This window comes from Amphiprion ocellaris, chromosome 16 (assembly GCF_022539595.1).
Source record: "Amphiprion ocellaris isolate individual 3 ecotype Okinawa chromosome 16, ASM2253959v1, whole genome shotgun sequence".
Lineage (NCBI taxonomy): Eukaryota > Metazoa > Chordata > Actinopteri > Pomacentridae > Amphiprion > Amphiprion ocellaris.
This window is the reverse complement of record NC_072781.1, coordinates 11,843,218-11,860,811: the sequence shown is the minus strand read 5'-3', so window position 1 is coordinate 11,860,811 and position 17,594 is coordinate 11,843,218. Positions and strand designations below refer to the sequence as shown.

Genomic DNA, 17,594 nt, shown 5'->3' with positions numbered 1-17,594 from the left:
GATGTATATGTAAAGTAGAAGGTGCAAAAATTGTAAATATTTCCAGATTCTGCAAATGTTACAGTGATTAAATTGCAGGAAGCACTCAGGTCTAAACAAACACTGACACTAGCTGTCTGAACTTGGGTATCTACAAGCATTTTATTTACTTTTACATTTGCAGAATCTGGAAACATCCACATTTTTCACACCTTCTTCTTTACGCACCTTCTATTTATAAACTGAGCCTGTAGTGTGTTGACATAAAACTGCACCTTGCATGCATTTTATTGCACTACTTTAAGCCAGTACATTTTAGTATATGTTCTGTAATGTGCAATATCCAGAAGTAATATTTATTGTATAGTTCTTATTATACAAATTTCCATTCAATTCAATATCTTTATTGTTGTTACAACTTGTGCAATTAAATTAAGTGCAAGAGAAACAGTGCAAGTTAAAAAAAAGGTAATAAATATCACATAATATAAAATATATACTAAAAAAAACACATTTCAGACACGCCCAGGGAGATATCTACATTCAACAGATATTCTACAGCAATAATCTATATGATTTTTAAAATAGATTACTCTTGTACATAACATTTTTCTACAGTATTTTTTACATTTCTTAGATAGATAGATAGATAGATAGATAGATAGATAGATAGATAGATAGATAGATAGATAGATAGATAGATAGATAGATAGATAGATAGATAGATAGATAGATAGATAGATAGATAGATAGATAGATAGATAGATAGATAGATAGATAGATATTTTATTTATCCTTGGGGAAATTCAAGATTTCCAGTAGCTCACACGTGTTACATACAAGATAGAAGGACAATGCACAAAAAAAAAAGATGTAAACTGACGTGCAATAAGGAAGCATGTTTTCTATTCTATTTGCAGTGTGTTGTATTAAATGTGTTAAAGGTACACTGCCAGTCAAAAGTTTGGACACATCTTCTCATTCAATGCTTTTTATTTAATTATTTTACACATTGTAAATTAAGACCGAAGACATCAAAATTATAAAAGAATACATATGGAACTATGTTGTAAACAAGATTTAATCAGTATTAATCTACAATGTAGAAAATAATACAAATAAATAAAAAGCATTAAATGAGAAGGTGTGTCCAAACTTTTGACTGGCAGCGTATAAGTTCAATAAATACGTTTTAAAAAGCTGTGTTAATAAATATTTTACACTCTTAGGTAAGAAAAGTTGTTCTCAATCTGTTCTATATAACATAAAGTCAGTATTATAACTTACAGAGGGGGGTTTATTTACTATATATATATATAGCCTTTGTCCACACATAAGATCTACTGTGGGCCCCTGGGGGTCTCAGTTCTGTCCCAGTCTTCTGCCGGTCTTCTCCAGAGTGTCCGGTAGAGTTTGCTGTGGTTGTTCTCTGCTCGGCTGCTGGCGGCTCCTCCCCGTCGATGTATCAACTCCGTGACGGGTCACGTTATTGGAGGGCCGTCCGTCGGTGTGTGGAAGCACTGCGCTCCCTTCCGACCACACACTAATCTGGCCGCACTTCACCGTCAAATATCACTCAAAGAGTTGACGGAGAGGCGAAAGCAGCCGAGGAAAGCGGCCGGGAATCTTTGCGAAAGACCGGAGAGCAGCGCCGCGGCGGACGCTCGCCTGTAATCTAACCGGAGGAGCTGGATCTCACCGGGCTGGATGACAAGCTGAGCCGCGGTGTAGGTGCACCGGAGTCTGCCGACGACATGGAAAATAAATAGTTGGTAACGTTGCGTTTCTTCCGTAAGAATACACCCAGTGTGTGTCGGGAAACTGTTCTAATTAAAAAGCAGGGGAGAGAGAAGCCTTAAGCGTTAAAAAATGAAATGTCAGTGTAACATTTAATTAGACACAAGAGTCCTGGTTCCAGTTTTATTCACTGGCAAGTTGTCACTCGCTTTTAAATGCCACAGCTTGTGTCGTCCTGCTCCCCCGTGGAAATGTACAAGTCTGACGTTGTATAGAAATTAAATTTAGTTGCTTGAGTTTTACTTACTGAGTTAATTTTGCCTGTTTTTTTTCTAGCTGGTGTTAGTCCTCTAATGCTTCATTTGCCAATTGTGTTACTGTTACGCACTCTCAGTACCTCTAAAGAACAGTGTCTGCTTACTCACATCTTTTTGTGCCATTTTGGATGGTAATATTGTAATAATTGAGAATAATCTGCTTATAAGGATGTTTTCATTTCAAAATAAGACAGCAGTAATCTATATTTAGAAACTAAATCTCAGTTTTGCTTTTTTTTTTGTTTGTTTTAGTTGCCCGCCATCAGTTCAGCCGAAGACATGGATGCAACTTGGAAAAACTGCTTCGAAGAGGAGCTGCTGTGTCCCATTTGCCTGAATGTTTTCGACGAGCCCATCCAGCTGCCGTGCAAGCACAACTTCTGCAGGGGTTGCATCTCTGAGGCTTGGGCCAAAGACAACGCTGCGGTCCGCTGTCCCGAGTGCAACCATGACTACGAGCAGAAACCCACGCTGGAGAAGAACTTCAAGCTGGCCAACATTGTGAAGCGCTTCAACGCTCTGAACGCTGAGAAAGTCCCCGCTGTGCTGCACTGTGTCCTCTGCAGACGAGGCCCCCCGCTGCCTGTGCGCAAAGTCTGTCTGCGCTGCAAGGAGCCCTGCTGTCAGATCCACATCCAGACGCACCTACAGCAGCCGTGCGCCGCCCCGGGACACCTGTTAGTCGACGCCGAGGAGCTGAGCGCTTGGACCTGCCCCAGCCATGAGGAGTACAGGCTGCTCCACTGTGAGGAGGAGCAGGTGGCTCTGTGTCCGTTCTGCTGCATCTCCCATTGCACTAACCAAAGACACACAGTCTGCGACGTGGATTCACAACGCATACAAATGCAGGTAGACAAATCGCACCCACACACGCTCTCCTACATGGCCAACTCTCAGCAGAAAGGAAACATTTACATGGTCGTGTCTTTGAATCTCAAGGAACGTTTCTTTCAGTTCACTAGTCCACAAAGACTTTCTCTCTAATCTAATCTGATGTAAAAGGACTGGACAGGTGAAAGCCGCCCCTCTGGGTAGATGTTAGCGCACACACACGCACACGCACACGCACACACACACACACACACACACACACACACACACACACACACACACACACACACACACACACACACGTGCAGGCAATACGTCACACACACAGACACACACATTGCTTTTAACCTTGATCATACCAGCCACTCCAGACCGCCACGCCTTCCCATTAGCAGCGCTGTGCCCTCGGGTAAGTGCTGTGATGCAATCTGCATCCACCGGAAACGATGACCCCTGTGCAGTGGGGGTGGATCCACATGTGGTTTGTTTATGCTAGCCGCCCCTATCGGTTTCATGCACACTGGCAAGGCTGTGGAAGCTGATAAATGAAGGCGGTTTGTGAAAATGTTCACAAAAGCCTGAACTTAAACCCTTCTTCTCGGCAGTTGGAAGGTCGTTCTGAGGAAAATTTTGGGGGGAGGATATAAAGAAAGGGCAGAAAGACGAAAATAGCTTCTTTACAATGTGTTTTGACCTCAAGATGAATGGAGGAATTCCTCTCGCATAAGGCCAGCGTGTCATTTCCTGGTCCACCTATGTGTTGTCCTCAATTCTCTATTTCAGTTCGCTCTCTTTCCACAAGCCTAATGTGAGTAGAAAGGTGTAAAAAAACAACCACCCACACTGCCTTCTTCGCATTTCTTTCGTGTTCCTCCCTATCTGTGACGGGTGGGAGTGAGAATCAGATTAGTTTTAGCATCTGCCGTGTTGCCGTCTTGTTGATACTTTCGGTGATTGCATTATTCCAGTTGGGAAACTTACAGGCGCATTTCTTTCCACTGTAGATCACAAAGCTCTAAATCAGTTGAAGTCTTTAGTGCAAACTGTTGCCCTGGTTCAGAGCTATTATTGGGACAAAAGATGTCTGTTCAGCCCTTTCCACAGCTGCTCTCTCTACACATTCACATGCACACACCCACCCATCTTTCTGTTCTTTCACAACTGTATGTTCCCAAATGGAGTTACCCAGGAGTCCCTGCCTCTTCTCAGATTAACACTCTACATGGTTGGGCCTTCAGTCACATTGCACTCTAATTTATTGATAAATGAGGCAATAGCCAAAAAGTTAGGCTTCTTTTATGTGGGGACATTTGTTAAAGTAATCTGAGGCCAGAGTGGCTTCTCATCATTACTTACTGAGAGGTCTTTCTCCTTGACTGAGCTGTGGTCTATTTTGGTAAAAGGATTTTAAATTCCCCTGGCAACACTCTTGTTGCTTTTGGGATAAGCAAAAAGGGAAAAACCAATGTAGCTATGTTCATATCTATGGTTATCTTTGGCTCCCAAAGGAGACTTTTACAGTAACCTTTTGCAGGCTTGCTGGTAATTTCAAGACGAGAAGGAAAGTGTAATATAATAGTAATGTCGTCCCTGGGACAAGCGGAGGAGGAGCCCTCCCACACAACCTCACCTTAGTTTTCTCAGGCACCTCAGCAGGAAACCATCGCTCATGGAAGCTCTGCTGTTTGCAGTTTCTTGTATCTGGGCTGGAGTGAGTCAGTTCCCCAGAATGCTGAGGGCAGTCCATTGACATCAGAAGTGGGGAATAGTTGTCAGTTGATTGTGAAAGAGGCTCTCTGTTCATTGAGCCTGAGGCTCCTCATTTAAACATGAGCTTCCTGGCAACCTGTGGGTGTCTGGATGCCTAAATAGGACAGTGGGGAAAGTGATCATTGGCGGGTTTAAGCTTGATAAAGGTAGGCTTTCATGCTGCTATGCTGCCCCTGCCCCCTTATGCTATTTCAAACACACAACGCAACAAAAAAAAGGAATTGGAGGAACCAGGACAAAATGAGGAAGACACAGTTGTTCAACAGACGCATCAAGCCGCAAAAAGCTGCTGCCATGATGTGAAGCCAAAGCAGCTCACGCACCAAAACTCAACAAAGTGTTCTCTGCTATTTTGTCAGTACAACATTCACGGTGACAGTATGAGGTAACACTGAAGTTTTATACGTTGTGTTAAAACAGTGATGACTAATGTCTTAGTACTGCCTGAAAAGTTAGAAGGTACTCACATGGAAAACTGGAAGGAACAAGAAACACGGTCATCTAACCAGGTACCACGTGAGCTTGCAGGGTAGAGTCAGTTGATATGGGTATTATCAGTTTGTTTGAAGAGGAGTGTTTAGCTGAAACTGCCTCTTGTGTAAGCAAGATGTAGTGTCAAGATGTAGTAAAGGTGTGGGATGTGTTATGGCTGTGTGAAACAGGATTAAAGACCACTGGGCTGGTTTTCAACATAAATTCTGCCAGTCTTGTGTGAGAAGATGTGAAAAATGTGACACACTGCAACACATCAATGTCTGCGGAACGGTTACCGCCTCGCTCGGTGCACAAAAGTGTGTGCTTGTATTGTTAGTGTCTATCTACTTGCGTATATCTTCTGACTGCACCACATCATTGACATATCTTCTTCTGCTGCTCTTTCATTGATAAATTTAACACCTCCACCTGTGCTGTTGGTGTGCATGTGTGACCTCATCATCAGTGTATTAAGTTAAACTGGATGTGTTACTGTGAAATGGCCCAGCTTTCATTAGAAAAAAACTTGCTGTCCTCTTTTAATACATGTGCATGCTGGTTGAATGTTTGTGGTCCAAACAATACAAGGACATGATAATATGTCTCTACAGGGCCTTGAGTGGTCAAAAAATCCACAGGGCATCTAAAGTTCAACTAGTGATTCAGATGTAAGCAAAAGTATTACAGTTTGTTGTCCCCCAAACAGGTTTTAGGTGCTCCTCTAAGAAATTTTATCCAGCAATGAAAGAAAATCATCAGCTTCAAATATGATAGGAGTTGACAATAAAAACCAACTGATGATTTACTGACGAGAAATAGACATTTTTGTGAGTCAACTGGTCAGAAATAAAAGGACAATGCATAGATTCCTGTCAAATAAGGTAACACAGACTGACTCGTTTCCTTTACTGTACGCGGGAATGATCATGCTTACTGTAGTGTGTAGTCATCTCCCCTAAAGACCTAGTCTGAGCCAGGAAGCCAGGAAAACCCCATTTAAGATCTGTCCTTAATCATTGCACAGATGCTCAGCTTTCTTCTTTACACCGTTAAATCCTGTATATGAATTTAGCACAAGTGCCCCAAAGTTGAAGAATTAGGGAGAGTAGTTTCCTAGGTGCATGGCGCTGAGCTTGCTAAGCTGCAAGGAAAACATTTGAGCACTTGCTGAGCTTGTTTTCTGGTCATGAATTGCAAAGAATCCCATGCAAGTGAAGCTGTCAGTTACATATCACTGAAGTAAAAATGGTGTAGTTTAAAGTTACTAACTAAAGACAGGCTTGTTGCTCCAATGGCTCATGTTTGTCTCCATCTCTTATGCTAACAATGTATAAGCCTCAGTATCACAGCCCATAGAGCAAGATGTATTCTCTCGTTGGACCAATTTCTTCTAAAGATGGTCAGCACTGCAGTGGTGACGCAGTAATTAATGCATGGAGAAATGATTGGAAATGCAGAAACGAATCTTCTCCAAATCCTCTAAGCGCATAAAGCTGCCCTGATCAATATTTTTATATTAACAATGGATCATATGGCTGTGGCTGATGTGAGAGGGGTCACTTACAGCAACAAATCCAAAGAGAGCTGTCACCCAGCTCTGCAGTTTTTTGCTTTCTTTTCGACATTTTCAGTTAATTGATGTGGTTTTACAACTTTATGGTGACTTTACTGATTTAGACAACTCTAATCAGCCACATTTCAAGCCGCAGAAAACAGCTGCATGCAGCTGTGGACAGTTTTTATAAATCAGTTGCACACTATCTGCAAAGCCTTAAGTAACAGCCTGACAAAGTAACATTGAAGTGAGCTAACAGCAAAGTTTGAGACTTGCTTCCACTTAAGTGCATTTAGCTGCAAACAGGGCTGATGGGCACCAAACGGAGCAAAATGGAGAATAAATATTGGACTTGAATTTGATGGTTGTCTAGAAATAGGACTCCAAATAAACTGCACTACTGTTTGCGATACTTTTGTCAGCAGTTCTGTTTGGTGATAATATGCTAGTGTTGCCTTTACAGGTCGTCCCATTTTTCCCAGTTGACCCAAAAGTGACCCTTGTTAGTCCGTCCTATTGTCAGTGTTCCAAACTTCATCTTATAACTCAAGTGTCTGTCTCCTTCAGGAACCAGAGAAGGCAAAAAAAAATCTTTCATTTGCTTCCCAGGTGCAAAATTTGTCAGCAGTCTTCTGAACTTCAAAGAACAGTTTAAAGAATATGCAAGTAATTATTATAATAGTATTATTTTATGTCATTGAAAGTCTTTTTTGTTGTTTTGTTTCAGAGACTGGTTGGACTGTGTTCACTGTAGTATTGTGGCCTGCCAGTGGATGTCTTATGGACATCAACTGCTGCTTACAACATGAGTGTTGTAAGCAGCTGAAGAGGCCTGTTGCTGTGATACCGCAGTGTAACTACCCTGAAACTCGCTCACTTGAGACCACAGGAATGTCCTCATTCTCCCTATCTCTTTTTTTTTTTGCTTCAAACTTTTTTTTCTCGTTTGGTTTCACTCTCTCTTTTTTTTTGTATGTCTTTCTCACTTTCTTTCGGTCCGTTCTTGGCATGTGCAAGCAGTGCCTTTCCTACCCGTTCCCTTTCTCCGGTGCACACTGGTGGGGAGGGAGTGAGCAGACCCCGGCGTTGTGCACACAGACACGACAATCTGTCACTGACACAGAGGCCAACGCAAACAATGGGAGCGATGCATGTGGCAAACTGAGAAAGCAGAGGGGTAGTGAGACACCCCCGCTTTTTGCTCCCCCTCTCAGCTCCCTCACATACACATTAGTTTTCACATATAAATACATACACAAGGCTTTGTTGCCATGACAGCAGGTTTTCTCTTATTTGGGCATGGTGCCTTTCCCATGCAGAAACAGTTCATTAAAAAGCGTACCTGCCCTCCCCTGCTCCCAGTTAGCTGTCAGTCTGTGACTGCAGATTGATTTCCATCTCCTGCAGTAAATGGAGAAGGATTATGTTTGCTGGCTCTTTCACTGGCCTTTGGCTCTTTTTGCACTCTTGATTGAGCCCACAGAGGAAGTAGGCTGGTCCCAACAGTGGACTTCACTTGATGTTGTAGGATCCATGACAAACTAGAGAGAAATCAGAGATTGATTTGAGCAATTTTGTTTGCCTTTGCTGGTGCCCTCGTAATGGATAAATGCGTGTGCTTGTCGTCGGCAACTGTTGTTTCCTCTGTCTAATCAGGATTGTGGTGGAAGTTGTCTGAGGTCACGGCAGAGGCACAAGATTTAGGAAAGTTGCAGAGTGTGTTTGTCCTGTTTTTCTATTTTCAGAGTGTCTTGTTGTGGTTCATCTGTCTAATCCATCTCCTCTGTGTCATCTCTCCACAGGCCATGCTAATGAGGCAGCAAGACAGACTGGAAGGTCGTGTTCAGAGCATCGATGAGCAACTCAACAAGCTTGAGTTAGACAAGACGCTGATGAAGGTACAGTGCAACATGCGCATAGCATATACTTATAGAGACTGCTGAACATCATCAGTACCAGTCCCTTCCTGCTTTGTCATCATGTGGGTTTGTGCTATAATTTTGTCTGCTGTAATGATATGACTGCATTTTTTCACTGTTGGGAAATGAAAGGGAAATGTATCTCTAGCTGTGACTGGTTAGTGCATTAGGACTGAAAATGCATTTTACAAACGACTTTCCTGCTTTCAGTCCAAAAAAGGAAAAGCACAGATTCCACAAAGAAATAAACTCCTTTAATATACAGTAATTGGACACATCAATTCAGTACTCTGTATTGCAGCAAAAGTTACATTTTCATCTTTGTCTTTACTTGTTTCCTGCTAAATAATGTAAAAAACAAAAAAGGATTTAGATGTTTAAAATCGCACTTTCTGTGTGAATAGCCAGTAAGTGTGTCTGTGCTTGTGTAGCAACTTGTCCCCAACGTGTCTTTTCTCCACAGGATGCAGTGTCAGAGCTTAAGGAGCGTGTGAAAGCCCAGTATCAGAGGATGCATGCGCTGCTAGAAGCAAACCAGGCAGAAACCATGCAGATGCTGGAGAACACTTACGTCATGTACGTGAGGAAGAACTCCCAGCAGGTCCTGCAGCTCAACGAGAAGCACCAGGAAGCAGAAAAACTCCTGAGCTCAGTGCAAACATTGTTCCAAAGAGCAGACAGCGTGACCTTCATGAAGGTACAAATCTGCTCTTCTCTTTCCTCCTCTCCTGAATACATTTATGTCTGTACAATCATTCAGACGATTCATGGGACTCAAACACATCATGTGCAAGAAACTCTGATGCATGTGCATAATGTACACAGATAAATTACAGCAAACGCTTTGTGCATTCTTGTTTCCTGCTAGTAGCTGTTAGTGAGATCTTTGAAGGCAGATGGTGTGTCTCATTGACTTGTACATCTTATTGTCGTTTTTAGAACACAAAACCTTACCAGCTGCTAATGGACAGGTGAGTATTTCTCCTAAGAAGCTGCTAATTGCTTTGTAGCAAACTAATTCATTCATGGTTTTTGTTGCACCGATGCTTATTCTGTGCAAACTTAACTTGGAGCACTTCATAATCAAATATTATCTTCCCAGTTGCAACTTATTCTTCATATACCAGAGCAATTCTTGACCTGTGTTTTACAACCAGTGAACTGTTCATGCAAAAATAGCCTAAATTTGGAGAACAACCTCACTTATTATATCTCTATGATCCTATCCAAAATGTATGTGTGTAAAGGGCAGATGTCTGCTTCAATGAGTGTGATTATATAAAAAGTTTATGGGACTTATCATGATTTTAATCATATTTAGGAGATGGCATAGACATAGAATACAGAAATATCCATATGCATAACATGTTCTTACTGATATAGATAACGGGTGGGGATCTTTTACAGTGTCACAATTTGATGTAGAATCAATTCTTGATTCAGTCAGAAAGAGGGACAGCATATTGTGCCTCTTACTCCAGTTCACACCACTGACTTCTGTCCTTTACTCACTGAGCTGTGAATGAAACATAACTGGCATTTAAGCCGTCGAGTTTCAAACCTTTAAATCTAAGAAAAGTGTGTACAAAAAATCTAGAACATTTTTACTCAATGCTTGGAGAACAGCTGCATGAGTTTTTATTTAATACCTAATATATTCTGACATACTTTCATCTTGCAAAGTCAATTATTAAGTCATTAAATCAAAAATTATTCAAAAATCCGATCATAGCAGGGATACTTAACATGTGTTGTGTGTCTGATAGTTGGCATGTAAAGTAAAATGAAGAGTGGATCTATACTAAAGGTCCAAACAGCCTGAATCTTGTCCCACTGGTTTTACTTGTGTTTGTCTTTCTCTCAGGTCAAACTCATACCTGAGTAGTGCCATCCCTCCTCTCAGAGTGGGTCAACTCAACTCTAGTCATTTGCTGTCTGAGCTCTCAACGAGAGAGAAGAATTTGCGAAAGATGCTGGAAGGTAAGAAAGAAATGCAGTGACTAAATGAAGATAGCAGTTATGTAAAACTGCAAAACATTCACCAGTTTCTGGGATATAACATAGCCAGAATAAACTTTTATCTCTGTCTCCCCCACCACTGCTTCCTCAGAACCGTTCAATGAGGCGCCTATTCTTGAAATTGTCCAGCCTCACAGCAGCTCTGCTGGCTCGCAACTTGGGACTGCTTCAGGATTACAGAAAAGAAAATACAGCATGGCTTTCCTGGAGAGTAACACAGAAAACTCCTCCTCCCAGGATGCTCCACCTTTGCTCTACAGCAGCAAAAAACCCTTCCTGCCCGACCAGAGCCATCGTGCGTCATCTTTGTATCCCTCGGAAGTCCTCTCCCAGAATCCTCACGCTGGCCCCGGCCACAGTCGGCTGCTTGAGGCTCCAGCCCATCACATGGTGGGTCTAGGGTCCAGCTCCAGCCACCACTCAGGGACCATCTTCCCACCGTCCCACTACCCCGGTGCAGGTGCCTCGCAACAAGCCATGTACGAAGGGAGGAAAGTACTGATGTGTACTCTGAATAACTGCTGCTGCTCCAGGGCCCCCGCTGCTCGTGCCCGACCTCCGTACCCGGCGTCGGACTCCTTCCCCTCCATGACCTCTCAGGAGTTTCCCGCACATGCCCCGCTACCTGCAAGTCAGCCACTGCAGCATTTTCCCATGAGGGGACTGATGGAGGCGTCACAGACAGCCAGGCATCCCGACTTCTACGGGCTATACGGCCAGTCTTCAACCAAGCATTATGGGACCAAGTGATGAACCAGAATCAGCATTCGTTCTGTTTGTTTTGGCAGAGTTGGCATCAGAATTTCCATGTATGCTTTTTGTTCCTTTGCATCTTGTTTCAGAGAAATGTTTGTTTCTAAAACAGGCCTTCACGATAACGTTCATTTGACATTTATTTGGCTCCGTTTTGGGAAACCAGTGTTTACTCCCTGAATCACGGTGACACTAGTATTGCTCTAATTTGAGAACATAAGTTTGTGTTTTTATTTATTTCCCGTTTCAATTCAACTGGAAGTGCTAATGTGAATAATGTAGTCTTAAATCCATTCAAGCAGTGAACTAAAGAAACGACATATCCTTCATCATGAGTCCTAGCATGGGACTCCAGAGACTCCAGTGCCTAAAAAGACTGTTAACACACTTATTGTACTTGCAATTTCCTAGCTCTTGATTATATCCTGTTTGTGGCTGAAAGCATGCAGGGAGCCTCTCCATGCACTGCGAAGTCCGTGTGGCTTTCTAAAAACACTGGACGACAAATGCTTGTCAGGTTTTTCATGAATTTTTATAGAAGATTATGAATAAACCAAAATCTGTGGAGAAAGGTTGAATAAATAAACAAGCATATTAAATGACCTTTTTGTTGTATTTTAAGCACACATTTGTATGCAGTCTTGTGGGCTTTTTATCCCTGGTTTTAACGTATACTGTAAACCGAGTGGCACATTTGTTATTTTAAACATTGTGTCTGATTATAGTTTGAGGTCTGTTTGTACTGAGAGGCACATTGTGTGATTTGTTTGGGTTAAGAGGTTTTACAGTGTGACTCACTGGGTTACGGATGAAATGTCAGAGCAAAAAGAATGGCCATTATTGCAGTACATCCCACCCTGTGACTGACCAACAATCTATTCATAGCTTAAGGCTTGTAAAATGGAAAAAAAAAGACAATGAATGAACACATGTTTGAGATCCACTGTATGCAGAGTGATCTGAGAGCACGGTGGAGGAGGTTTGGACAATGATTTGTTACAGACCGGCCCACAGCAGGCCCATTATCTGCCAATTTAGGACAGTTCACTTCCTTGTCAACATCCTGGTCTCTGACAAAATCTCTGTCTCATCCCTCTTTGTCTCGTTATTGGAGCTGGTTGTCAAGTTAGGTCAGAGAACAGGAATAACTGATGAGCAGCACCTCCCTCCTCTCTCCTCTCTCTTCCTCTCCCGGGGTATCATTTGCCAGGGCTCCATGCGGAGGAGGAGGAGAGGAGGGCTGGGGTGGCGGATGATATAAGCACAGAGTTTTAATGAGGGCTGGGACAGTATAGTCATCTACTTATCTGTCACTCATACTTCCTTTCATCGCTCCCCTCCCCCTCGATGAGACGGTGAGATAGCGGCAGCGAGCTGGGGGGCAAAGTCGGGGCTGAGAGGGAGGAATGGTATGGAAAAGAGGGGGTTACACACGGCAAGTGAGGCACATCACTTATTTATGGGCTATAAAATGTTGCGCCCTTCTAGTTCATTCTCCCGTGTTTTGAGCACACTTTTGTTTTTGTTTCGTCTCCATTCAACATTTCTGATATCATTTTAGCAGCAAATACATGTGGGAGAGAAGGGGGAGGAGCTGAGGCTCAGTTACATTGTGGTGATCTGACATTTATTGTGTGTGTGTGTGTGCGTGTGTGTGTGTGTGTGTGCGTGTGCGTGTGCGTGTGCGTGTGCGTGTGCGTGTGTGTGTGTGCGTGTGCGTGTGTGCAAGCCAATTAGCATTCCCCTTGTTCTCTGTTCCTTCTGTGTGTGTGTGAGAGGTTATTAATAAAACATACAGCAGATATTAGAAAGAAGGCCATACCTTTAATTTCATCCAATTATAGCTTTGAGTTTAGAACAACCCTTCCAATTTATAGAGCAAAAAGTCCAAGCCATTTACATGCACTGTGTTATATTTTGGTATTCTTGATTTAAATTTTTATTTAGTGAAATATTTGAAGTCAGTAGCTTTTGAATCACTTTCGTCTGCATCGTTGTTCATCTCAGTTTGGGTACAAACACTGACCTGGAAGAAAAATGTATGTTTGCTTTATGCTGCCTCCTGTGCAGGCTTAGTGCGAGTTGAATCCTGCTTTATAAGTGAATGTGTGCTCAGGTGTTGGCACACAATCAGCCGTGTGTTTCGTCATGTATGTGCTGAATTAGGCTCAGCGTGTGTGTGTGTGTGTGTGCTCAGTGAGGTTACGTATAGGCTAAAGGGTGATGCACTGACAGCTGTGCTCTGTTGTGGCAGGTGTGTTGGGCCTGTATATGTATGAGTACAACACGCCCCTGCCTGCAGCAGGACGTGAGTCCATAGTATGCGTGAGTGTGTGCTCAGTGTGCAGGGAACTGTGCAGCTGTTGTTTGTATGCTTTTGCCAGTGGCTACAGATACTATTGGAGTTGAGGTGGGCACTTTCTCCCTGTCTCTTTCCCATATTTTCTTGCTCGGCATCAATTATTAATTATATTCCTCAGAGTATGTTTACATTTGATATGATCTTGATACTGCGAAAAGTGTTTGCGATCTCAGATGTCAGTAATAGCTCTGCAAAATTTGCAACACGGCCACAGATCCAATGCTGCTCACCCCAAAAGAGAGTGTTTAATGGAAAACAGGATGTTTTACAGACATTGATCACAGTCGAAAGTGTTCCAGGCTTCTCATCTTTTCCTCACCTTGAGTTGTAAATTCAGTTTTAAATGGATAAAAACTGGCATTTTGTCAACCAATTTAGCCTCAGCAACCCATAAGGACTCAGATGGGTTTGTTTTTAGCAATAATAAAAAAAACTCTCAGTCATGTAGGTAGTCACAGTGTTCAGTACCTTGAAAAAGCTCCTTTGGCAGCAATTACAGCTTTGCGTCTTCTTGGGTAGTCTCTGCAGGATTTGCACACGTGGATTTGGCCAGTTTATCCCATTATTCCTGGCAGATCCTCTCAAACTCTGTCAGATTGGATGTGAAGTGTCTGAACTGCCACCTTCAGGTCTCTCCTCAGAGGTTTTGTGGGGTTTAAGTTTGAGCTTTGACTGGCTCACCAAAGGACAATCAGGGACTTGTCCTGACGCCACTCCAGGTTTGTCTTTTCTTTCTGCTGTGAGTCACTGTCATGTTGAAAGGTAAACTGTCACCTGTGTCATAATATAATTTAGTGAAGATTTTTTTCAACAGCCCTTGTGTATTTGGCTGCATTCAACCTTCTTTCTATTCTGATCAACTTTCCGATTCCTGCCGAGAGGTAAGCCTAAGGCATGATGATGCCACCTCCATGCTTCATCGTAGGGAGGGTATTAGCCAGGCGATGAGCCTGCTGTTCAACAAGACATTTTCTCAAAGGAATAAAATTTTTGTCTCATTAGACCGTAGGATCTATTTCCTAACATAATCAGATGCATTTCAATGCAGTTTGGTAAACTCCAAGGAGTGTCATGTGTCTTTAACTCAAGAGCAGCATCCACCTAGCTTCTCTATCATAAAGGCCTGGTTGATGAAGTGCTACTGAGATTATCCTCCTTCCAACAGGTTCTCCCACAAAGGACTTCTGATGTTCTAATAAATTGATTTTTGGGTTCTTGCACTTCCTCGACCAAGGACCTACTTGCTCAGTTACTCAGTTTGGTTGTATAGTCAGTTTTAGGAAGAATCCTGGTGACTTCTTTATTGAGGCCATTGCTTCTCGTGGGAGCAGTCAAAACCTCAGAAATGGTTTTATGCCCCTGACCTGATCTATGCCTGGCTGCAGTTTATCACAGAGGTTTACTTGGTTTTTGTCATGAAATGCAGTGTGACCAAATATGCACAGGTGCGTGCTTCTCTGAGCTATGCCCAATCCATTCAGTTGCCCACAGGTGAACTCTAGTCAAGTTCTAGACACATTACAGGCCTAATTAAAACTGATTTTGGACCCGACCCCAGAAAATCATCTGAATATATTTTTTTTATGAGACACTTCCATGTTTGATTTTTAAAACATTTTTTAAAAATGTAATATTTGTCATTATGTGTTAGTGATGAGAAAAAAATACCAATTTTACATTAAATCTGCAACAGAATGAAGTGTGCAACAATGGAGGGGACCTAATACTGGTTGAAGAGAGTAAAAGGATGGAGTTTTCCACTGTAATTCTGGCCCTGATGAATGGTATTGACATAGTCGCTATACATTTGCACAGCTTGCAGCTTGTGTAACCATGCTGCCAGTTCAGCAGTGGATATTAGAGGTGGAAGCTTTAAGCATTATAATATGACAAATAAATGAGTGACTGTAAGTGCTATTAGTCTGGACACGCACACAGTCTTTACAGTCCATCCATAACACTGACAGGAACATGGATATATACAGCATAATGCATACAGAGTGGCTATTCATCAACCCTGCAGAATTCTAACTTTCATCTGATAAGGTCTTTGAAATCTGTGCCAAAACTCAAATCCAGAATAGCACACAAACACACACAGACACACACCTACAGACACACAGAGTGCACAAACATCAAAGACAAAGATCCGTGGCCAATGTTTATTGATCTTCAGGTCTATTTTTTGCTCGTGGAAATCATTGTAACATAAACCAGTCCTCTGTCAAGTTTGAGCTGAAGAGAAGCAGGCAGCATTTAAACAATGTATGTAAGTGAAATGAGCACGTCAGGAAGGAGGTGGGCGTGCAAGCGAGCTGAAACAGTGGATAAGTGTTGGTATATGCAAATATGGCAGGGATTTCACATGAAAACTACGGGGCATTTCAGAGTCGCTGTGCGGAGATCAGCTGTATGAGTTTTTGAGTGAGAATGCAAAGTGATGTCAGCTGTTGCCATAGTAATGGCAGGCTACAGAGTGACACGTTCAAGTGTCAGAGGTGGAAACTAATCAAGTACCTTTACTCTAGCACTGCACCTGTATGTTCACTTTGGAGCTTATGATTATTCCCTATATTATTTTCATTTTCCTACACTTCTGTACTTTTATTCCACATTTTACACAAAAATACTCAAATGCCTTTTTCTAAAAGCTGGAGAGGAAACAATAAAAACAGTTATTGCATCAAAATTTTATCTGAATTTAGAGACTTTTGTTCATAAAGTATATGTGAAGGTTTTGTTTGTATGCTTCAAGGATGTGTTAAGGTGTGTGTGTGTCTGCACGACCTAACAGGAACAACAAATGCCAGTTTCACTTTACAGATTAGGTTTTATTACTTGAGATAGTCTAGTGCAATACCTAGTTTCCCTTTCAGTTTTCTGTTTTTGTTTTCAAATGTAGGGTACTTTCCCCATTACAGCGTCCCAAAAAAATAAGTGTTTTTAGGTTAAGTACATTTTTGAGTGACAACAAAGTATAGTTAACCAAATATAATACCAAAAGCATTGTAATGTTTCAGCACTTTTGGGTGATTTAAGTCTATAGTATATTTTCCAATATGCCTAAATATATTCATCATTGTGTTTTTGCATTTAACAGTGTAACAAAAGCAATCTTTCCTAGTGTTTTTTCTGTTGTATGGTGCACAGACAAAGCAAACTATTCATACACGAAGCTGCACTTTCTAATTTAAATATCAAAGAAAACAGAGATGTCCTTTTTAAAAATCATGTTTCTGATTATTTTCATACAATTCTGGCCACAATAGGCTATGTTTGTTAGCTATAAAATGTCCATTTTTGAAAACCTGCTTCTCAGTGCTTCAACAAAGAATCTGAGCGGCTTTTGTCACAGACTGTTCAGCCGTCCCACTCCAGCGCCACAATATTGAACCAGGTCAGAGAACTGGTGGACAGCTGCAGGTAGACAGATGACACGCCCCTGGCAACCATCTCTGGAGGGATTCACTCAGTCAGTGCAAACAAGAAATGTGATATTTTGTTCACGATTGTGTGTTTCAGAGTGGGCAATTTTCCACCCAGCACCTCTGAAGATGCTGTTCTGCCCTGAAACCACCACTGAACTGTGGCCTCACTGAACACATGTCATCGCAGGTTTGCCCACAGCCTTCAAGCTCAGCTGGGTATAGAAGTACAATCTGCACTGTGTGTTTTTAACAGTGCTGCTCCTCAGGACAATAATATGGTGGTGTTAAGGTGGTCAGGGGTTTTTCCTGACCTAGATTTTCAAGAGGAATTTTAGAGGTTTTAGAACTGACAATAACTTCAGCACAATATACATTTTTGTTTCTCAAATGGTCAGAAATAACAGGAAGATTCATTGACTTCTGTCTAGTGAGCTAATGCAAACTCATTGT

General features: G+C 42.1%; 1 protein-coding gene across 2 annotated transcripts; it reads left to right on the top strand.

Moving 5' to 3' along the window:
- The first annotated feature begins 1,466 nt into the window (after window positions 1-1,466).
- LOC111577440 (E3 ubiquitin-protein ligase TRIM8-like) lies at window positions 1,467-11,956 on the top strand. Of its 2 annotated transcripts, none has more exons than XM_023283723.3 (7): window positions 1,467-1,747; window positions 2,286-2,882; window positions 8,466-8,561; window positions 9,046-9,279; window positions 9,522-9,553; window positions 10,447-10,562; window positions 10,693-11,956. In XM_023283723.3, the coding sequence occupies exons 2-7, from the start codon at window positions 2,313-2,315 to the stop codon at window positions 11,349-11,351; spliced, it is 1,707 nt and encodes a 568-aa protein (XP_023139491.1). In that variant the 5' UTR covers window positions 1,467-1,747; window positions 2,286-2,312; the 3' UTR covers window positions 11,352-11,956. The 2 variants fall into 2 exon arrangements, with proteins under 2 accessions (XP_023139491.1, XP_023139490.1); XM_023283722.3 differs by having other exon boundaries at window positions 1,467-1,751.
- Window positions 11,957-17,594: the final 5,638 nt, after the last annotated feature.